Raw genomic sequence first — 20,479 nt, 5'->3', positions numbered from 1 at the left:
CCTAAAGCCTACTATCTTTTGACTGTAGAAATTATTATTTTTTGATGCCATTTTCGGTTTGTTATTATTTTAAGCGTGGAGCATGTAATAGCATGTGCATGTTTAACATTATATACAATACTTTATATTTTTTTATTTGATTTAGGTTAATATTAATTAAGGTTAATATTTTACAATAAATGAAGAATCTAATCTGGTGTGACAGTTACCTTTTGGTGATTCCATTGACCGGAAGCAGCACATAAACGGCCTTTTATTTTGGTGTGATGTGATTGGCTGTTGTTGATAATGGTTACAGTCATGAGACTCATGAGTCAAAAATTTAACCGCGCTCGCGAACTGTAGAAATCTTCAAACGGACCGCATAAGTAAACATGGCGCTGCAAAGTCCCACCGCCGGATTAAAAAACATAATTGGTTACATTTTACCAGAACGTGAGGTTGTCCAGTCAAACCAAGATGATGTTTCAGGAAGTGAAGATGAAGACGAGGAGGAAATACAGCCTGAATTTCTTGACATGAAAGAGATGGACTCTGTCTCATCTGGGGCTAACGTATTTAAATCTTCCGTGCCAGCGTCAAAAGAAGGTAAAACAACATTACATTTTACCAAACATGTTTTATCCTTTGGTTATATGAACACAAAGTTAGCAGATCTAAACGTGTTTGCAATAACAGCAACAACACGTAAACATGTGTTCAGTAAACATAAAAACATGTTTTCAATTAACATTGCTACAAGTAACCATGTTTTCATTTCACAAGTTTGCGAGTACGAAAGCGGCCATGTTTGTATTTTGCATTGTTATGGTATGAAACAAAGTATCCATGTTTACGTTTTACATAGGGTCACTGAAAAGTGAAATTAAAACATAACAGATCTGAATGGGCCTAAATAAAAACATCCTTTTTTTTTGTACAGTACTAGGCTACATGTCGAAAGTGTTTTAGGCTATATATTTATGTGATGTGTCAAGTAATAGGCATATACATTTATATATGTTTTATTAGGCTATATTGTAGGAAATTTTCCAACTTCAAGCATAATGTTTTCTTAAATTCTAATTTATTTTCTTAAATTGTTGAGTTTTAAAGTAAAATGATCATGTAAAAGCGATGACTCGCTTGCTGTAGTCCTCAGCTGTAAGAAGCGTTTGCTAAATTACTAAATGTAAATGTAAAAGCTGTATCATTTTATATTTTGATTTTGAATTTTGAACATCACTTACTCATATGAAGCGATATTTACTTTTCATTGTTAGAAGTTACAAAGTAGCCTACGCCTGTTTACAATTGACTGTTACAAGTAAAAGTAATAATTTCGAAGTAAGCCTGTTTACATAGTTACAAAATAACCTGTTTACACTTTACACTAATAAGGATATATAAATTATATATAGATTACATTGTTGTTAGTAAAAACAATCATGTTTAGTACAGTTCACACTGTCAATCCATTTTACAGTTTACACTGTTTCAATTAAAATCAACTAGCCATTGTTTCTCACTCCTACAGGAGACATAAAGTTTATTTTTACAGTTAACTTTCTCGTGGAATTTTTGTTTATAGACATTTAGTCTTTGTTTATGGACCGAACTATTAATGATTCAAGCATGTCTTATTTTTTTTTGCAGTGTCATTCATGGCCGGTAAAAAGACGTACCGGGTTGAGGGCCGTTTTCTCCTCTGTGATCCCTGGTGGGAAATAACCTGCACAGTTCGCCGAGGCCAGCACAAAGCTTTTGTCAAAGGCTATCCCTCCTACAGCCTCCGCACCAATCTGAGATCAGAGGGACGGTCACTTGTGTCTCTTTTTCTTAAAGCATGTAGTGCAGAACCTGACTTCGTTAGCATGTTCATGCAGTGGTTGCCCAATGACAGACATGTTGAGCTTGTCAATGTGCTGGACGTCCTGCAGGAGTTTGAAGATTCATCGCCTGAGAATAAAGCTGTGGCTGAACAGCTCAAGGGAAATGTCAACTTCTCAGGTTGGAAAATGTATACCATGTCTAATTGTACAATATGCATAACACATAAAACAATATCAGAGTTGCTTTTGAAGTGATTTTTGGTAGAATATTATATTTACCGGTAGCAACCATTTGAAAAATGTTTTATCGTTAAACAAAGACACAAGCTATGTTTCCATCCAAAGTGGCAAATTTAACTTTAACAGAATTAGAATATAGCTTAAAACATTTGCGAATAATGCAGCATTTCCATCCCAAGAGAAAAAAAATCTTCACTTTCTGGGAAATTGGTGCAAAATATGTATACTTCAAAATATGACTTTTCTGCAATTTGGGAAGCATATGATTACTTTTCTTTGTTAGTGTAAAGTGTATTCGGTAAATGTGTTTCCTTCTTAGTTTATGTACAGGTCTTCTTTTCGGATTAATAATGTATCGGCCTCAATTCAGTGTGTTTTTTATGCGCATCTTGGCATTTCCATCCAGATTTTTTTTATGCAATATCCCAAAATGCACATAAAATTGGTGGATGGAAACATAGCTACAGAAAACGTCACAAATGCTGGTAATGTTTCTAAGCCTTAACCTAATCTAAATCTAAAGTATGCTTTTGCACATATAATAATGATGAAAAAAGTGATTAAAATAATGATGCTGAAATCACAAACCTTGTTCTTGTTAATTGTCTTTAAATGCAGTCGCTTGGACACACGTGAGAGTCGCCAGCTTGTACCCTGGGATCATGAAATACTTGCCAACATTGCTGCCGGGTCAGTTTATGGAGATAATCAGCAAAGGAAGAATGAAACGCTTGCCGGAAACTTCCGAAGAAGATGATCCTACTGCACCAGAGCAGAACAATACAGATGTATTGGACAAACTTGAGGAGCTCATCAAGACTGATGTATGGAAGTTGGGCTTCAACCATGTAAGATTGCTTCCCGGGACACTTGCTGTTTAGGTTTCTAATTATTTCGTTCACTATTTGATATCCTTTAATGAACATATTTTCAACAGATTATGAATAAAGAATTACGTCTGATCCGATGTGAAGCAAAAGTGGAGGCCTTCAAAGACTGTAATTTATTTTCTAGTATCCCGGTGGTCCAGCGTAACTCCTTGCTCTTGTATGCGGAACTGAAAAGACACTGCCGAGCCACCGGCAGCACGTATGCCGACCGGGAAATGTTGCAGGATAAGATATTGCCTGAGACTGGAGATGAGGGTGCCTGGAATGCTTTGCATTTTCTTGAGAAACAGGGGGTGCTGATTAGGGAGGTCGAAAAGGTGGCACTTAGGAACCTCTTCGGCTATGAGAAAGGCATTGCTGAATGCTTACGGGGCTTGGTTGAGGGAGAACCCTGGAAGATCCACTTGGATGTGAGGAAGGTTCTTCGCAAAGCGCAGCTTGATCGATTAAGAGCAAAGGCTTGTGAAAAACGCAGTATGGATAATTTGAGAAAATCTAAGGCTGATGCAAACATATCAATTTCAGCAGCCCAAAATGACGCAGTTCAGGGGGCCGAGTGTGAGCAGATGCTTCTTGATTTTGCCCAGCCTGATACTTCAAGCATGGTCCACAATGGAGGAACGGCAAACCGTTGTGATTCTCCTCAGTCCGTTGAAATTACAAAGCTCACTATTAAAGAGGAAAGTCACACTTCAGACTCCGACGACTCGGATGACTCCACCTGCATGGATGTTGATCCGTCTACTATAGAGTTGGACCCCGATCAGGTGCGAGCAGCAGAAATGATGTGCGCTAACCCGGTGACCGTGATCAGTGGGAAGGGAGGTTGTGGAAAGACTACAGTGGTCAGCCTGGTGTTTAAGGCGGCCATGGAGCAACAGACAAGTGACAGGGAAGAGGTGCTGAAGGCCTGTGAGGTCTTTGAGAATGACTCTCAGGGGTCCAGTAATGGGCTGCTGTCAGACGTACACGAGGAGAAAAAAGAAAGTGAGGCGAGTGACAGTGATGAAAAGCCTGTGGAAGTTCTTCTAACTGCTCCTACAGGGAGAGCTTCTTCACTTCTTACTAAGAAAACCGGCTTCACTGCTTATACTATGCACCAGGTATAGTTCGCATAACATAACTTTACATTACACTACATTTCATAATGTAATGTTACTTAACTTAAACATAATTTTACACTACATAATATTTCACAACATAATGTAACATAACATTACATAACTTAAACAACAATTTAACACTACATAGCATTTCATAACATAACTTTACATGACATTACATAACATTAAATTTCACAACTTTACATAACAATAACTTAAACATGACAACTTTACATATTTCATAGCATTGCATGCACTTAAACATCACATAACATTTCATAACTTCACAGTACATTACATAACATTTCAGAATGTAATGTGTCTTAAGCATTGTATAACTTTACATAATATTCCGTAACATAACATTACATGGCTTAAACAACATTTACATGACTTCACAGTGCATTACATGATATTTTATACTTTACATCACACTTAATTAACATTAAATCACAGCTTTGTCAATGTTGATTGTTTCTGTTTTCCAATATGTCCAATAAATTAATATTTTGCACTAACTGCTCATTCCAATTTTAGCGTATTGATACCTTGTATTAATTACACACATATTTACATGGTTAACCCCACCCCCTCTTTCTTCAGGTTTTATGGAGTTTCATGAATACAGGAAAAGATCCCAGTGGAAATCCTCAGGAATGGAAGTTCTCGAAGGTGCGGGTGCTGGTGGTCGATGAAGGGAGCCTGGTGTCTGTTCAGATCCTTCACTCCGTTCTCAGCATGCTTACCAAACATGCAGACCTCCAGAAGTTCATCATTTTGGGTAGACATATTGCATGCATAATAGTTTATCATTTAGTGCGTATTTGCAATGTATTTATCAGTGACATATTCTGCAGTTTACCTTAAGTAGTACTTGTATTAATATTAAAAACCCAAAACAATTATTTTGTGTCTGCAGGAGATGTGAGGCAGCTGCCCAGCATTGAGCCTGGAAACACGCTGTACGATCTGTTTGAAGTCCTCAAGAAGGTCCAGTGGGCCATTGAGATGAAGACCAACCATCGTGCCGAGTCTGAGCTCATCGTCAGAAACGCTGGACTGTGAGCAGATAGCTTGTACTCTGTAATGCTTGATGAGCTTTTAGAACATTGAGTAACTTCTTAGCTTTGGTTCCTTATTGGTTTGTTGGCTGTGTGTACATGTTTTCATGTACAAATATGTCATTTGTACAAATATTAATAGAGTTTCTTAATCCTAATGACAGTTTATTAATCATAATGCTTTTATTTACATGCTTTTATTTGATTTCAGCATCTCAGCGATGGGTAAAAAAAGGCTTTACAGTCCTCTGGAGTTTGATGCCACCATAAAAATGGCAAGACCCTCCACAGTGGCATCTGACAAAAGATTCATATTTGTCAAAATCAGTGGAGAAAACTATTCTTTTGGTAAGTGAGCAGTTATGAAATATGTTTAAAAAAAATTACTTTAAATGGCTTTATTCTTTTCACAACACTTGTATAATATAAGCTAGGAAGTGAAGAATTATGTGAGGTGTTTACACTGTCACATTCTTTGCATCTGTAGTAAAGCTGTGAACCTGAAGGCCCTGACAATCTGAATAACAAAAGAAACACACTGATCAAAAGGAAACCAATCACTGGATTGTCTTCAGGACAATTGAGTGGGCTCCTGTGTGTTTATTGTACTGCAGGTTTTCCTGAATATACACTTCCTGTTGTCTGTGACTCAGTTGATACTTCGGGTGGCCACACAGCCACCTTCAATACATTACATAACCTATAATTCTTTATATTTGAAAGCCGATAACTGATATATTGGCCGATAAATCAAAATCTTAGAATTTTTGAGGGCCTGATTACAAAAACAAAAGTCTCACCATTAAAAACCATGTCCCAAGCACACAATTATAATGTTCTCATTATAATTTTATGTAGCCTATTTTTTAAGTGATTTCAATCATATTTCTAGCAATTCAAAACCATCAGGGCGAACAGTACGTATCTGAAGTGTCTGAAGTGAAGTATCTGAAGGAAATTATCCAAAAAAAATTATTGGGCCGATAATGAGAACATTAAAAACGAACATATATAAGACAATACCGATATGGTAAATTACGAATAAAAAAAACTAATTACAAATCAAATGCATTGTTGAGGCACCAAATAACTGTCAAACAAAATGGTATATCTAACATTGAGCAATAACAACACATTTCTGGGGCTGCTTTAGAACTCCAGGATGCCGTTCAATTCTTACTTAAGGAAGCTCCTGGACTTAAAAGTGATAAATCTTCACAATTTGTGGCTTTCAGGAGGTAAGACAGATTTAGCTTTGTCACTCTATGCTGAGATGTCAATCTTTTTAAGAAAATGCTGAGTTTGCTAAAGTTCCTGTTTCTATTGTTCACAGGAAAGACTGTGAGTTGATCAATGAGCTTTGCTGCCAGCATTATTCTCAGCATACTACAAAGTTAGTTTTCTTACAAATAAATAAGCCTTTTATTCCACTCTATACCAATTCCATAGGTTGCCTTTTTTAGAAGTATATTTCTGTTTTAATATTTAGTAATTCATTAATTTCAGGACTTCCAAAAAGACATTCAACTTCCAAAGAAAGGATAAAGTTTGCTGCACTAAGAATGGCTATGTCTCAGACCACGAGGAGAGGAGAGATGTGACTGTCGGAGCTTCACGTGATTATGCCAGCTCTTCCCATGATAATGGCGGGAAACAGAGACAAGATGAACAGACGAAGGAGAAGAAAGAGCGCCTGTGCAATGGGGAAATTTTTTTTATTGAAAATGTACTGGAGTTTTATTTATGTATTTATTTATAATCTCAAAATTATTTTTATGCTTTTAAATTCAAAATGCTTAGTTTTGAGTGATAATAACCTGAGTTGGTTTAACTTGTCCTTGTAATTGTACACCAATCACAGGATGTGACGGAGGTTGAGGAAGGAAAAAAAAAAAAAAGGCGCTATCTGACACTAGATGATGTAAATGGGCGCGTGGTGACGTGTGACTACAGGGAACTACAGAGAGAGTGTAAACTGCGGCATGCTTGGGCAAGAACCATTCACACCTTTCAGGTATTGATGCTCTTTGTTCGTCTACGGCCCTCTTCACTGCATTTGTCTCTGCTTTCATGCAAAGTGCTTATTTGTTTTCTCACTTCAGGGCTCAGAGTCTGAAACTATTGTGTACGTTCTTGGAGACAGCATTGCTCAAAACTGGCAGCATGTATACACTGCAGTGACACGCGGTCAGAAGCGTGTGTATGTGGTGGGTACAGAGAGCGACATAGAAGGAGCCATCAAGAAATGGATCACCCCACGTAACACACGATTGTGCTGGTTCGTCAAAACAACAGTTGCCAAACAAGGTTCTGTAGACTTTTTGACTCAGTCTGTCTGCACTCAGAGTCAAGTAGAGACTCCAGTCAACCACAGTTTCGGGGCTTCACAGTCCACACCCGTGGCCACACATTGCCCCAGCCTCCCCCAGTCATTCTCCAGCGCAAAACCTTCATTTATACGACACCTCTACAAGGAAGAAAATGGACAAAACCATCAAACATCCAATATCTCTTTACAAGATGACATGGCATTCAGTCAAACCTACTCCTGGTCGCCCATGGATGGTTGTGATGAGCCAAGCATGGTGCAGAATGAACATGTGTCCGAATTTTCCAATCAGGTTGAAGATGCAACGTTGTTCGAGACGATCAGCTCTTCCCCAAATGAAAGCAGCAGGAGCTGTAAACGGCTGATTCCTGTGGACACCTGCAGTACGCCGACTAAACTACCAAAGGTAACATATACACTAGAACATTGATTGACAGACAATGTGCTATTTTGTAACTGATCACAAATTTTTTTACTGGATATTTGATCATTAAGATGTCATACCTGAGCTCAAAGCTTTATTGGTACAATGGCATTATGAAAAATGCCAAGTGTCAAGATGTCTGGACCCAGAGTGGGCTTCTCTCTAGGAAAACAAAAGACTTTTCTGGAAATTAACATTTGAACTCTGTCTTGCAAAATTAGCACCCTCACCCGAGACACAATCACACCTTTGTATTGTCTTATCTGCATTTCCTTCCCTTCACGGTCTCTTCCCCCTCTCCTCTCTCTACAACTGAAACTTTTATTTTGAAGTTGTATTACGTGCAGAAAATAAATTATGTGATGAATGTGTCAGACATTAATATTTATGATTATAAATTAATTTAGGATCAAAATATGCTAAATTGGCGCTCCATTCATAGACAACAGTGATATAATTTGAAATGTAATCATATACTGAATGTTTTACGCTGAACATGCTTAACATTCTGTGATCCCTTGCTTCAGAAAACCACTTCAGAAGATTCTCCGTTGTGCAGCTCAAGACTGAATCTTCTGTCCATTACAAGTCCCAGCTCCAAAACCCACGGCAGGCAGCTCTTCCGAGACTATTCAGATCTTCACAATGAAAAGCCGTAGAGGGGTCATTCTCAGACCCAACATGCCAAAGCGGAAAGAACTAAATCAGTCCAAATGTGCATGTTATTTGGCTTTTCAGAGGATTTGGATAAACCTGAATTAGCTTTTTACATAATTATGAATAACTTGCTAGTTTCACCCTTGAGAATAACAATATCTTGTAATATATTATGGCTCTGTGTTCGAGATGTGTGAGTTCTAATTTGTGCTAGACATCCTTTGAAAAGTATAATTCTTAAATCATAACAATTGAGTAAAAGAAGGCTTGAATCTTAAACTGAAGTGCAATTTTTGCCATATCCAAAACATTTTTTCTATATGTAGACCAGATTTGTAATGAAAGTCATAACTCATCCTTGTATATTACCGTATAATTTTTAAATCACTTTTATGCATTTATTTTTCCTAGAAAACTTAAGGTGCAAACATGTTATGCAAATTTTTGTTTTTTGTTAAATGTCCATTTTTATATAATATGAATCACAGCGTTTTTATCTATTAGGGCTGAAGCAATTGTTTGATTCTAGACTTCACAATTCAGGATACAAACCCATTAAGGCTCAATACAAAATCCAATTGAGGTTTCAATGGATGTTGTATTTGTTGGCATAATTTCACTTTTTATTTTAAACCTGAAATGTGACCGGTTTATTTCAAAAGCTCAGTATGATGGTCGTCTAACGTCACATCATCTAATAAACCAGACTGAACAATAGCAGCCTTTTTTTGTTTATTCAGGCTTAAATGCATGTTTGATCTATGTATATTAAACATGCACTCATGTTTCTCATCTTAAATGGCATCCTACCAATTGTTTCTCAAATCTAATGTGCAGCTTTCATCTCTTTTAATATATGTAGATACATTTAAAATACCGCTAAATTGAATAAAAACAGCACATTGAGTTCTTTTTGTGTTATTGATCAAATATTCAGGGTTTTACTCCCCCTTATTTGTGCATATTTCTGCTTTTCTGGGGGTATCAAGAAAGAACAATCTCAGATATTCACTTGTCAAAGAGAACCTATACTTTTGTTCAAAATATGCCGACTATTTCTATTTTAATATACCGGTAAAGACCCCTCTACTTTAGGTTTTTTTATTATTATAATCTAACATAAATGGTAAATAACATAAGAACATTGTCAAGGAATTCTCACTTGTCACACGTTAATAAATACAAAAGAACGTCATCACTCTACGCCTTGCTTGCGCGGTGAAATGATTGGCTTGAAGTGTTCTGCGTCGGCGTATCAGTGACGAGCAATCCCGGAAGACGCGCAGGATCGTGAAAACTGTCAGTGTGCAGAGCTGGTAGCTGCTACTTAACAAATCAACCCGATTTTTAAAAGTTAAGTTCATCCAGTGAGTTATATTTCACCATGTCCGCAAGAAATCCAGGAATGCATCTTGGTAAGTTAATATATATAAAAAAAACTTTAATTAATACCGCTACTTTTTCACGTGATAGGACAGGCATTTAATTAAAAAGGACAGAAGACAGAAATTAAAGTTCTTTGCAAGCCACTGATGACGAGCAACAGACATAGTGATGTAACTTAAGCTATACGTTTAACATCATTGAACATGTAAAGTGCAAAGTATATTCTCTGTGTTATATGTGGTTAATCTTTAACTCAATCTGAGCAGTTAAAACTCCCAAATTCAACCTTCATACGGCCAGTGTAGTTTATCTTAAGTGCATTTCTGGTTTTCTTTCTTCTTACCCTACAGTTGATTCTGAACTCTAAATAAAATGCCCTTAATGAATTTCACATGACCCATGTGTCTCATGACACAAGTTGAGCAGAGGGAAATAACCAGACACAACTGCTTTTAAAACATCCTTTATTATTTATTCTTGCCTTATTTTAGATCTGGAATGGGTTTCAAAAGTCAGAGTCAACACTCAGGCTGTTCTTAAAAGAGCCCAGCAGATCCAGGGACACAAAGTGGCCAAAAAACAGTGGCAGGTAAACTGTTTACAATATTTCTGGTACATGCTCACTCCTATTGCTTGATGCCATCTTTATTGACCTGCATTGATATTGTAGGCTGCCTGGATGCTGAAGGCGGTCACATGCATTGATCTGACGACCCTCGCCGGTGACGACACACCTTCCAATGTCCACCGACTCTGTATGAAGGCCACACACCCCATCCGTCACGATCTGCTGAAGAGCATGGACATGCATGACAAAGGTGCCTCTTTCTGGAGGAGTTTTACATATATTTGTCACATCATACCTGTTGGTGCACTTGATTCCGCATTTATCTTCTGTCACTCATATTGCAGGTTTCAGTATAAAATAAGCTTAAACCCATTAAACAAATTACTGTTAAAAGCATTTTTAGATCATAGTAATTGACATTAATCTAGAAATTTGGATTCATACAGATTACTAGTATATTTAAAGGGATAGTTCACTTTAAAATTAAAATTCTGTCATCATTTACTCACCCTCAAGTTGTTTCAAACCTGTATTAATTTATTTCTTCTGCTGAACACAAAGAAAGATATTTTGAAGAATGTCAGTAACCAAACAGTAGTCTGTACCCATTGACTTCCGTAGTATTTTTTTTCCTACTATGGAAGTCAATGGGTACAGACTACTGTTTGGTTACTGACATTCTTCAAAATATCTTTCTTTGTGTTCAGCAGAAGAAATAAATTAATACAGGTTTGAAACAACTTGAGGGTGAGTAAATGATGACAGAATTTAAATTTTAAAGTGAACTATCCCTTTAATGATACTAGCTCTGAAAAATATAAAACATTTTCGAAAACTCATTATTGTTCCCAAAGTGCTAGATAGTTTTTATTTGTCTTTATTATATATTTTATACTTTTGATATACTTTTAATATTTGATAAATTATTATTATAGTACACTACTGTTCAAAGGTTTGGGGCCATTAGAATTTTAAGTTTTTTTTAGATAAATTTATATTTTTATTCAGCAAAGATGCATTAAATGGATCAAAACTGACAGTAAAGACAGTTATAATAAGCATCGCAACTTTTTGCAACATTAAAAATAATAATAATAATAAAATTCTTAAACATCAAATCTGCATATTACAAGGATCATGTGACAATGAAGACTGGGGTAATGGCTGCTGAAAATGCAGTTTTGCCATCCCTGGAATAAATTACATTTTAAATGTATTAAAATAGAAAAACAGTTATTTTAAATTGCAATATTACACATTTTAACTGTATTTTTATTCAAATTAATGCAACCTTGGTGAGAATAAGAGACTTCTTTAAAAACTTTATTAGATTATTTTATATTATGTTTTATTGTATTGATGGTTTTCAGTTTTAGCAACATAAACATGTCACTGTATATCTGCCCACAAGAGGGAGACAAAGCTCTTTTGACAGAAATTGACTGGCTGAAGTGATCAGTGACTTCAACAAATTAAATTCAACCTTTTACTGAATAAAGAAAAATAGTATGCAGCATAACAAACATTAGACGTTAACGGAACTGTAGGTGTTCTCTCTGTATTATTGTGCTGTATGTACTTATTAAAATGTAGTCTTGAAAAGAATTCTAGATTTTTTTGTGTGTGTGTGTGTGTGTGTTTTCCAGGAATAACGACTGCAGCTGTCTGTGTGTACCCATCACGGGTGGCTGATGCTGTAAAGTCTCTGAAGGCGGCAAACTCTAGTCTTCCTGTTGCATCTGGTAAGACGTTTGAAACTGCTTATCTTAAAACACATTTCAATCCTTCTATAGACATCATCCCAGAGATGGTGGAACCGCATTGTCTCGCATCATCTCATTCTCTTTGCTTCAGTGGCCACTGGTTTCCCTGCTGGACAGACGCCACTGAAGACCCGTCTCGAGGAGGTCCGGATGGCTGTGAAGGATGGTGCTACAGAGATTGATATTGTCATAAACCGGACTTTAGCACTCACTGGACAATGGGCAGGTGTGTGTAACCACTATCCAGGGTACTAAGGGAATGCAGATACAGTTCCTACCAAAAAAATCCTCTTAAACCAGTCTGTCTGTTGGTTTTAAAGTGGTCCTAATTATGCTTTTTTACATTTCAACTTTCTTTAGTGTGTGATGTTGCTGTTTGAGCATAAAAAGGTCTGGAAAGTAACAAAGCACAAAGTCAACTCCAAACAGAGTTATTCTCAACATCAGCAAGCACTGTTTCTGAACTCCCTGAAACACCTCGATTTGTAGTCTTGAGTTTTCTTCTGGGATCGTACACGTCACAATATTCCTCATTTAAATCATTCCCGCCCCAAGGTATGCACAAAAAAAAGGCCTGCTTGAATTGCTTTAGTAGTTTGTTTAAACATTCGTGACATTTCCGAAACGCTAAGTGGTTGACCAATCACAACACACTGATCCAGCCAACCAATCAGATCACATTGAGATTTTCTCGGAAGGAGGGGTTTTATAGAGAAAGGAACTGAACAGAGCGTTACAGACAGACTGGGAAGAGAGGTGTTGCAACCATGTCAAATATGTGAAAAATACGTTTTTTTTTTTTAACATTCAAGCATGAAAACCTATTCTTGGAGACCCCAAAAACTAAATTAAGACTTTGTAAAAGAGGTCCTCTTTAAGCTGCTCTCTTCCAAACTGATCAGCTGACAATGGCCATAACCATCACACTTCTTTATATAAAAGTACACAAAGTATGTTTTTCTTCAGTTCTACTTTGATAGCTGGTGAACATACAAATGGACGACAGTAAATTTTTGTCTCTCATTGTTAAATGATCTCCTCAGCCCTCTACGATGAGATCCGGCAGTTCAGAGAGGCCTGTGAAGATGCCCATATGAAGACCATCCTGGCAGTGGGAGAGCTGGGAACCTTCACAAACGTCTACAAGGCCAGCTTGGTGTCCATGATGGCAGGTGAGGACATTAAGCATAGATCTCAGAGGAAACATTTAGTTTTAATTCGCAGAACTGCTTGCAGTCCTGAAGTCAGAAAATAAAAATTATTAAATAATTTTCTATATTATGATAATAGGACAGTTCTATCACTCTGATATTTTTGACTTGTCATGCCCTGTCCCGAATGGCACACTTCATATGCACTTTCAGTCTTGTGGACTTACAAAGGCTGCCGTGTGAACGTGCCCGTTAAGTCAATGAGACCGTAGGGTGGCCCATTTGTCATTTTCGGTGTCAAAAGCGGCGTTACGTCATGAAAGTGCGGACCCGTAGGAAGACCACAAGTGTTTAGGGTGCCATTTGGGACAGGGTCTGAAGAATGCACACTTTTTAGTGTCTGTGCAGTAACATCATCCACCAGCAGGGACTAGCGGCTCATGCTAACCAGCTAAATCTGACCCCCTGGTATGATCAATACCAACAGTGATGCTTGCCTTAAGCAAGTTTGATCTTTTGTCCAGAGTGTGGCGCCATTGCTCATCCTTTCCTTACTCAGCATCCACACACACACACACACACACACACACACACACACACACACACACACACACACACACACACACACACACACACACACACACACACACACACACACACACACACACACACACACACACAGAGCAGGCCAGTGACTATATGCTTAAATAGCCATTGCACATTAAGCCGATTACTGTACCCAATTGTCAGCGGCTCTGATAGGGATCGTTATTAAAATGCATTGCTTTTGTCGCCGCGCTCATTCCTTAATCTCCCCTTGTTCCTATGAATTGCGTATGAGGTTTCTGAAATTGAATGATAATTTCACCTATTAATCTGCGACGCCGGAGCTATTTTACTCCCACGCTCTCCGGCAGTGTCCCCCCGCTCCGCCGCAAATGAATAGAGCTTCATTACTGTCGCCCGCGTTTAATAACCGTTATCCATTATCGTGTAATTAAGACTCCCCAGAACGAATCTCAAGGATTATGTCAGTTTGAGGGAGAGGGTGAGCAATAGAGTGAAAGAGTGTCGGAGGAAAGGGGAAGGGGTGGGAAAAAGAGTGGAAAAACACATAGAACGTATCTTTAATGAACTGTAAAATGTTCATCTTGTTCTGTGCGGTAATGAACAGTCATTAGACATGAGGAAGGGCAGGCGGGACTCGGGTGCTGGGGGTTAGAGCTGGTCCACAGTTTGTGGTTCATCCATTAGAAGCGTCATTTTATCTTCTATTTTTATCGGAACGCTGATAAACCGTAATTGGCTATGAAGGAGAGGAAGGGAGAAATGAAAGCTCTTATTGATGAAGGAACGCACACCCTCTGAGCCCTGCCGACGGGACCATATGTTCTTGTCTAGCCTCCCCTGCCCTCGCGACTAATGTCCTGTCGGGGTTCAGAATCTGACGCCTCTCTGAAGTGCCTGAATGGAGGTGCTAAAAATGTGCCGGACTTTCTATTTTGAAGAAGTGAACTTTGACCTGTCAGTCTGAGCCAAACAAGTGTCAGATGCAAGTTTTGGGCTAACCAGTGTGACCTAAAATATGCAGATGTATGAAACCATGTTGAAATGTGCTCTCATGTTGGTTTCATATGCCTTTGAAAATCTTGTATATATAATTTCAAGAAAGGTTTTTAGCTTGATGACTTTAAATGTCATGTGGTGTAACCATTAAGTAAAAATTAAAAGCACAATTTCCTTGAACCTTGAATACATGTGAATAAATGTACACATCTTAAGGCCTTTTTACACCAAAAACGATAGCTATAAAGATAACAATAACTATATTAGCTTCCACATCAGTGGACGATATCGTTCTGTTCCAGCTCTTTAAAGCAGGATGGATTCTGATTGGCTGTCAATGGTTTTATCATTCATCAGCTGGAAAAAAAGAATTCTGAAAGTGACTTCAAAGATATTGTTTTGATTCTGCTATTCTTTTAGAAGTATCATTTTTCTTTAACCATATCTTTATTGTTATTGTTATAGTTATCGTCCTTGGTGTAAACAGACCTTTAATCATTTTCGTCTTTTTCTAAAAGATTTTTAAAAACATTTACAATTATCATTAATTATTCATTCATAAATATCATAATTTTTGGGGAGTCACTCGACATGACATTTAACACCCTTAACTAAACATATTTTTGCCATAAAAAAGTACATAAAAAAAACTGATATATATATTTTAAGAGACTTATTGTCCTTTGTCAATATACATTTTATTTTATTTATTTTTATTTATTTGCATGTTGGTTGCACCGTAGGACTTTTTGGATAATTTGGACAAAATAGTTTCCAATATTTATAATGAATACTATTTTAATTAAATTAATAATTATAATAAAGTTAATGCCAAATAATTAAAAAGGTTTTCTATAATATATATCACCCTGACATTTTCACCCTCTAAAATATCAATATACATTTTACATTCAGAAATGAAAAGAATTGTCTAAGTTGGCTTTTCTCTTCCTGAATGCGGATCAAAGTGGACCATACTTCATGCCAGTAGTCAAAAGTCTTTGTATTTTCTAACCACTAGGATCGGACTTTATCAAAACTTCGACCGGCAAGGAGTCAGTCAATGCCACTTACCCCATTGCCATAGTAATGGTGCGGGCCATCCGTGACTACCACTTGAGGACAGGCCATAAGGTAAAGGACCCGTTGTACCCTTAAATCACATTCTTTTATTGGAATCATCCAGCCTGTTGGACTGATCATTTGTTGGTCCTCAGGTGGGTTTCAAGCCCGCAGGAGGCATCCGTACGGCGCAGGAGTCTGTGGTGTGGCTGACCCTGATGAAGGAAGAGCTTGGAGACGAGTGGCTCGATCCTTACCTCTTCAGACTAGGAGCAAGTAGCCTGTTAGCTGACATCGAGCGGCAGGTAATTAAACCAACACTGTTTCACACGCTCAAAGCTGCTCTATTCTGGCTTCAGATGTGGTAAAGTGATAATTAGCATCCATTATGGCTGGAAACAGACACTGTTCAGGGAGTGCGGCATCGTGACCCAGGTCACCTGTGGTGAATAGGATATAGATTAGCTCTTTTATTTATGCATTAGGCTAAATGTAGCTGCGTTTGACAAAGCTTTGCCTTCATATATAGATTTCCTGAAGCTGAACGTTATTTTAATCTACATTTTTTTATTGTTACAGATTTACCACTACGTGACCGGACGCTATCCCGCCTATCATGAACTTCCTATGGCCTGAGTTGATTTGGGCTGATGAAAGCTGTTCAGTGACACAATGGAAAGACGTCACACTTGTTTATGAAAAGAATTGTAAAAAGAAGTGAAATGAAGCACAGTATCTGTCCTAAACTAAGAATATATTGGATTGTATTGTAAAGACTTAAGATATGGATGTCTTTTTTCAAGTTGTCTTGTAGAAAAAACGCAAACCCAAGAACATTTCTGGATGACATGGTGCAACCTGAACCGTCAGAAGTAAAAGTGCTCGCTTTACGTCAGCGCAAAGGCCTCTTGCATCACTCTCTCATATCTGCGATTCCCAGCAGCAGCAGTTGTTCCTCAGACAAGCGTACAGATCTCGTAAGCTGCACCTGGGGTTACGCTATCACTGTCCGAGGCTGATGTTATTTGACTTCCGCTGAGCTAATTTCATTAATCAAGCGCTGGATGTCAGAAGTGTGTGTTTGGGATTAATTAAGAGGGGTTAAGAGAGTTTAAATGATCAGATAAAAGCGCGTGCCAGTTAGAGCTTCGTTTGAAGACCGAGAACTTTCTTTTTCTTCTCCCTCTTTCTTCTTTAATTAAGAGATCTCGGGCCGTGCCCTTGACTGGGATGGAGGATAAATGACTGAATTAATTGCGGAATGGGGAATGAGCTGAGAGGTGCGAGTGGAGCGAGATTGAAACTTCGGTAAATTCAGTCGGAAAACTGGAGCACAACTAGATTTGTATTCACAGAGAAGCAGTAAAAGCTATTCTCACAAAAGCTTAATAATACCTGCATAAGCACTACGGTAGAACTGGTATTAGCATTCCTATGAGATCCACAAGCAGCGGGATCCAGAAACAACGAACTGATTAATGCTCAAAAATAATTATTTAGATCTTGATTAAAGCCCAGAATAAAAAACTTTATTATCTATCTATCTATCTATCTATCTATCTATCTATCTATCTATCTATCTATCTATCTATCTATCTATCTATCTATCTATCTATCTATCTATCTATCTATCTATCTATCTATCTATCTATCTATCTATCTATCTATCTATCTATCTATCTATCTATCTATCTATCTATCTATCTATCTATCTATCTCTCTCTCTCTCTCTCTCTCTCTCTCTCTCTCTCTCTCTCTCTCTCTCTCTCTCTCTCTCTCTCTCTCTCTCTCTCTCTCTCTCTATCTCGTTCGTTCTTCCATACATCCATCTGTCTGTCTGCTGTCTTATCTATCCTTCTGTTTGTTCGTCCATCCAAATGCAATATCCATTTGTCCATATATCCTTCTATTAATTTCTGTCTATCCACCATCCATCTGTTTGTTCGTCCATCTATTCGTTCGTTCATCCATCCATCCATCATTCAATTCCTTCATCCATCCATCCATATGCAGTATCCATTTATCCATATATCTTTTTATCCTTCTGTTCATTTCTATCCATCTACCATCCATCCATCCGTTTGTTTGTCTATCTGTTTTTCCGTCCGTTCATCCATCCATCTGTTTGTTCATCTGTCCATAAATCCATTTGTCCATATATCAGTCTGTCTGTCCTTCTTTCTTTCTGTTTGTTTGTCCATCCATATTCAGTATCCGTTTGTCCACATATTCTCTATCCCTCCATCCATCCATCCATCCATATATTCATCCATCATCCATCCATTTGTTCGTCCGTCTGTCCATCCATCCATCTATTTGTTCATTCGTCCGTCCGTCCATACAATACATCCATCTGTCTGTCTGTCTGCTGTCTATCCTTCTGTTCATCCGTCCATCCATCCATCTGTTTGTTTGTCCTTCCATACATCCATCTGTCTGTCTGTCTGTCTGTCCTTCTGTTTGTTCGGCCGTCCATATACAGTATCCATTTGTCCATATATCCTTCTATCTTTCCGTTCATTTCTGTCTGTCTGTCCTATCTATGATTCTATCTATAGTTGTATCTATCTGACACACATTGATCAGCTGTTCAGCTGTGTGTTTCATTAGCAGTGACTGCAGTAGTTTATGAGGCCACACTGGCAGGGCTGAGTAAGAGTGATGGAGCCCCAGTGCTCCCCGAGGCCATGACAGATTAGCTTCACTTACATAAAGGCATGTAGATCATCTGCAATCTGGACCCGTGGCCCACGCCACCAACCCAGATAACGCTGAGGGATTGAGTTAGCCTTTAGATTGATTCTCCCCTCCACAGACAACACTTCCTCTCCTTCGCTTTCTTCCCTGCTTTTCTCCTAGCTCTCGCATCTTTTACTCAATCACATTCTCTCCTTCAGGCATGTGTATTTCTTACAAACTCATATAGCTGGGAAATATAATATGTGAGTTTTATTAATCTTTGTCCTCTCCAACTGTCTAACACAAAAACAATGCTATAATCATGTATTTTAAGGTGAAATAAACAAATTTGACTAATGCATAAGAAATATATTAGTGTGCATTATACATTTAAGTGCCAGTAAATTTTATCAGGGAGGCACAGTGGCTGTGTGTGAGTGTGTGAAGACCTGGTGACCCACCCCTGAAAATTCATTGGCAAGAAAATGAATGGTCTCTCGTATGGCAAGAGATAAATATAGTAAAAATAAATAATGAAATATAGTAAAATATAGATTTTAGATATAGTAAAAATCTAGTTAAAAATATATATAGTTTACCAGTGTTTTTCACTAAGTTAACAGAAGTAAAACATAGTAATAAACAGAAACATATATATTAATATATAAAAATGCCAAATGAAGACTGAATATTATTTTATGCTGATGCAAACAAATGAATTCAGAGTTCACAAAAATGACGTATCAACCTTTAACACAATTTTTGCTACTGAAGTTTGTCTTATGTTTTTTGTATTGCTAGCTAAAGTATTGTGAATATGTGATGTATCAGCCAGCCCTAGTTAAGTTTTAGCATCCGTTTCCACCCTTTATCACAGTTTCTTTCTTTCAAATCTTTATGAACACATCCATTTGTTCTAGCAGTCTAATTTGATTATGAGGTCATGCAGTGAATGAAATGTAAATGAACCAAGGAAACAGCTGAAATGCCAAAGGGAATGACTGAATTACATGTGAATTATTCATTAGAATATGTAGGTCTACTGTTCAAGGCGCTGTTTTGCATTTGAAGTGTTTCATTACATTTGACATACAATCTGATACAATTCTTAACATCCCATGGAAATCTTAATGGGAAAACTTTGTGGTACACAATAGCATTCCCAATGGGGTCCAAAATGTGCCAAATGCAAGTCAAAACTGCCTTTGCCGAGTAAATAAAACCTACCCTGTTGTTGGCTGGTAACTTTATTTTGAGCTTTGACATGATACATGGCTTAAGATTTGTATATGGTATCTGACCCGTAATGATGTGATCGATGAAAATCAAAGACTCGTGGCAACATGTAGAATATTCTTCTTTGAATGAAGGAAGCAGCACAAATATAATACGAAGACCAACTGTATAAATAAATATATACAATTTACAGTAAGGTTAGTTAACATGAAACTAAAAATGAACAACACTTACATCATTTATTAATCAATGTTAATTTCAACATTTACTTATACATTATTAATATAACATTTTAACATTAGTTAATGGATTGTGAACTAACATGAACAAACAAAAATAAACGACAATTTTTATTATCTAGCATTAACAAACATTAAAAAATAGCTACTGTAACGTATTGCTCATTTCCATGTTAGTTAATGCATTAACTAGGCCTAATGTTTACAAAATAAACATTATTGTAAAGTGTTACCATTATTATTATTATTATTATAAGTTATATTAAGATTATAATTATGTATATACATTTTACAAATGTATTATTCATTCATTA

General features: G+C 37.3%; 2 protein-coding genes across 2 annotated transcripts; both read left to right on the top strand.

The window, feature by feature from the left end:
• The first annotated feature begins 245 nt into the window (after positions 1-245).
• Positions 246-9,431, top strand: helb (helicase (DNA) B). Its single transcript, XM_079622462.1, has 13 exons — positions 246-588; positions 1,636-1,989; positions 2,670-2,899; positions 2,989-4,044; positions 4,648-4,825; positions 4,964-5,105; positions 5,317-5,453; positions 6,259-6,343; positions 6,439-6,498; positions 6,612-6,831; positions 6,967-7,119; positions 7,208-7,840; positions 8,386-9,431. Exons 1-13 carry the CDS (start codon positions 375-377, stop codon positions 8,515-8,517), a joined length of 3,594 nt encoding a protein of 1,197 aa, XP_079478588.1. The 5' UTR covers positions 246-374; the 3' UTR covers positions 8,518-9,431.
• A 286-nt stretch (positions 9,432-9,717) lies between these two features.
• On the top strand, positions 9,718-19,052 carry dera (deoxyribose-phosphate aldolase (putative)). Its single transcript, XM_079622464.1, has 9 exons — positions 9,718-9,930; positions 10,393-10,490; positions 10,572-10,719; positions 12,116-12,211; positions 12,324-12,458; positions 13,276-13,404; positions 15,971-16,083; positions 16,167-16,316; positions 16,591-19,052. The coding sequence occupies exons 1-9, from the start codon at positions 9,900-9,902 to the stop codon at positions 16,645-16,647; spliced, it is 957 nt and encodes a 318-aa protein (XP_079478590.1). The 5' UTR covers positions 9,718-9,899; the 3' UTR covers positions 16,648-19,052.
• Positions 19,053-20,479: the final 1,427 nt, after the last annotated feature.

Source organism: Phoxinus phoxinus (assembly GCF_949152265.1).
Source record: "Phoxinus phoxinus genome assembly, chromosome: 9".
Lineage (NCBI taxonomy): Eukaryota > Metazoa > Chordata > Actinopteri > Cypriniformes > Leuciscidae > Phoxinus > Phoxinus phoxinus.
Note: the sequence above shows the minus strand (reverse complement) of the source record. Positions and strands in the feature narration are given on the sequence as shown.